General features: G+C 33.1%; 1 protein-coding gene across 1 annotated transcript in view; it reads left to right on the top strand.

Annotated features, from left to right (window-relative positions):
- Positions 1 to 2,543, top strand: part of LOC106475052 (sperm-specific protein PHI-2B/PHI-3-like) — a 12,629-nt gene extending 10,086 nt beyond the window's left edge. Inside the window, exons 3-4 of the mRNA XM_022379272.1 lie at positions 1,272 to 1,319; positions 1,927 to 2,543. Of these exons, the coding sequence (XP_022234980.1) occupies positions 1,272 to 1,319; positions 1,927 to 2,543 (665 nt within the window). The remainder of the gene's footprint in view (positions 1 to 1,271; positions 1,320 to 1,926) is intronic.
- Positions 2,544 to 3,070: the final 527 nt, after the last annotated feature.

The raw sequence follows: 3,070 nt of genomic DNA, 5'->3' as shown, positions 1-3,070 counted from the left end.
TGAAGTTTATCGGAAAGAATTTCTACGGGAAATTAACAAACAAGCAGATACGTAACACTATTATAATGCTAATAAAATAATAATACTAATCCTGGTCAACCCATCTTCCACCTCATGCAAGCTCTCTACCAGTTATACCGACTTGACTTTAATCTCATTGTACACAATAAGTATCGTAATGTAAGCTTTACTCATTTCACGTATTCTCTTTTTTATGGCAGACGGCATAATTTTTTTTATGGGCTAGGCATAATGTTAGCTTTTTCACACACGACATTCTAATTCTCCATACATTTCTTTTTTGTATGAGGTTAAATATATGATGTACTAGTAGTAAGATGTGTAGTTAATAATCTATAACTAGATAGGCCTATAATGCTACATATTAAATGTTAACTCAAACTGACTCAAATGCCATATATAATATTGTTCATACTTCCTCTCTCCTATATTTCTTAAATTTCCTTTATCAATGAACGTGATTGAACTCTCATTCCAGCGCATCCTCTCAAAAGGAATTATTTTAACGTCCTATTAGATATTGTGTGTGTGTGTGTAATATTATGGAATAATCAAGATGATTGAATTAGTTTTTTCAACTATCTCGAGGAAGTGTCTAGCATAACTGAAAAACAGGCCTTAAAACTTTGTATATTAATGGTGTAAGCGCCCACGAGGACTATGATTTGTCTCTTTTGATTGTACTACTGAAAACATTAACTTTCCGTAACAATGCTGGCCGTGGTGTGTGTGTGTGTGTGTGTGTGTGTGTGTGTATTAATATCCCTTAATATACAGAACTAAAGAATTTGTTGTATTCAGGTACATGAATTTCAATTCACATACCAAATGTATAAAATAAAGGCACTACATCAGATTTGTTAGAGGGACATCCTTGGAATAAGTTGTAACTATTATTTCTAACAGGATCTTTGCTGACTTTATTTCTAGTGAAATAAAGTGAATGTAAGAACAAGGGTCAGTATCCAGCTTTAGCCAGACAGGGTTAAGTTTTATCTTTTAATTTTTATTAGAACAACAGGATTTTATTAACGTTTTTTTTATTCCTGTTTAGTTTTTAATGAGTCGACTAGAAACAAAAATTAAAAGCTTTGGTAATTGGAAAATTTCTCTACTGATGTCTATTATTTTATGTTCCGGGTACTATAGACTAGACATTTATGGGTGGCTTATGTTTAAAGGAAGGACTGTAAATTATATTCTGATTTGATGTTCTTAATTTTTGTTGTTGTTGTTGTTATATTTGATAGGCGATAAGAAGGGTGTTTCTGTTCAAGCCATCAAGACATGGATGTTAGGTAAGTTCAGAAATGTTGGTGACCACTTTGACGTCAAGAAGAAGGTAGATTTGTGTACTGAAAAGTCATTTAGTCGAGCGAATACGTAATGTAGCCTGACGTTAGAATTGCTAACTTTTAGAAGGTTCATCGTGCACAATGTTCCAGTAAAAACAAAACAGTTTTATTCAAGCTAATGACATTCGAAATATCTCGTCAAAATCATTGTATTCGTGTCAGTAGAAAACATTCAAGAATATTGTATCACAATCCATAATATGACGGTGAGCATAAAATGTAGAACTTTCTAAATCTTTAGAAGTGACAAACGCGTGTGTCGGTTACCTTGTAAAGCAAGGAATAAGCTTGAAAACCATTCCTTGGAAAGTGTAACAATCGTTCATGAACATCTTGAACCTGTTATGTTAACAAAGTTAGTCCTATCTTAATGTCAAGACTACCATTGTCTTGTTGACAGTTTTTAGTCTTTCTATATATTAGACTTGAATCTTGAAAATGAACTTTCTTTTATAGCCAGCGCAGGACACGTTATTTTTAAAAGGTTCTGTATTTCGGAACAAGTTGTTTACTTGTGTGTATTATTTTGTCTTGTTTTTCTGTTTGTTAGGGCAATACCCTGAGATTGGCCAAAGCAAAGTCAAGTTTATGGTGAAAAAAGCTTTAGATAAGGGAATGAAGGAAGGTGTATTGGTTAGACCTAAAAAGTCTGCAGACATGGTGGGTGCAACTGGTAGATTTTTGGTTGACAATACAAAGTATAAGAAGATCAATAAAATAAAGCCCGATGCTACCAAAAAGACTAAAACAACCGACGCAAAAAAGACCAAGGGAGTCAAAATGGGCAAATCTGTTGACGAAGCTCTTCCCGAAGAAAAACCTAAGCCTAAAAAAACTAATAGTACGAAAAATAAAGAGAAAACATTGGAACCAAAATCAAAAAAAGCGAAGACAGCTAAGCCTAAAACCAAGCAAGAGATGAAGATTTCTTCGGATACAGAGGTCAACATTAAAAAGAAACTTTTTGATGATGTGGGCTCAAAGTCTGATACAGAAGCGACCCCAAGGCCAACTAAAATTAAGGCCAAAAGGGGAGGTAAACTTCAAAGAACCGACACATTACAAAAACTTGAAGAAATTAACGGCAAGGACGAAGGAAAAAGTCGAAAAAAGAAAGAACCTAAAAAAACTGCTACTGAAAAGGGCGCAAGAAAAAAGAAAGATTAAATATTATTATTTTTGAAGTATATCATAAGATAAGGTTACTTTGTTCTAAGATGATTGTGTAAGATAAGTAATTTGGTATTTTTAAGATTTGGGTATAAATTTTTATTATTTTATTTAATGTGCCAAAGATAATTATTGGCTTTTAACGTGTTTTTACTAGTCTTGCGAATCGTGTTTCTTTTCGCTATTTATTATTATTATTTTATCACAAATTAGTTTGTGTAGATGCTGATTATAATAAACGGAGTTCTAGCGACAAGTGTTTACTGTGGAGTATGAAGGAGTTACGTATTTTTGGATTAAGATGCGTTACATAAATAATAAATAAAAGTATAGTAAGAGAAGGATGGAATAACTGGGGTTTCTGCAGTTATCTGAGGCAGTGTCGCTGCACATCGAGCAGCATTTAAATTCTACATGGAGGACTTTCTAGGGGCTGTTTTCTCTTAACCTTACAATTGACCATAACGTCCATTGACCTTTTAGCTAATTTATTATTATTGTTACGTCTCTGTTCGTTTGTTAAT

Source organism: Limulus polyphemus, unplaced genomic scaffold, assembly GCF_000517525.1.
Source record: "Limulus polyphemus unplaced genomic scaffold, Limulus_polyphemus-2.1.2 Scaffold8022, whole genome shotgun sequence".
NCBI lineage: Eukaryota > Metazoa > Arthropoda > Merostomata > Xiphosura > Limulidae > Limulus > Limulus polyphemus.
Note: the sequence above shows the minus strand (reverse complement) of the source record. Positions and strands in the feature narration are given on the sequence as shown.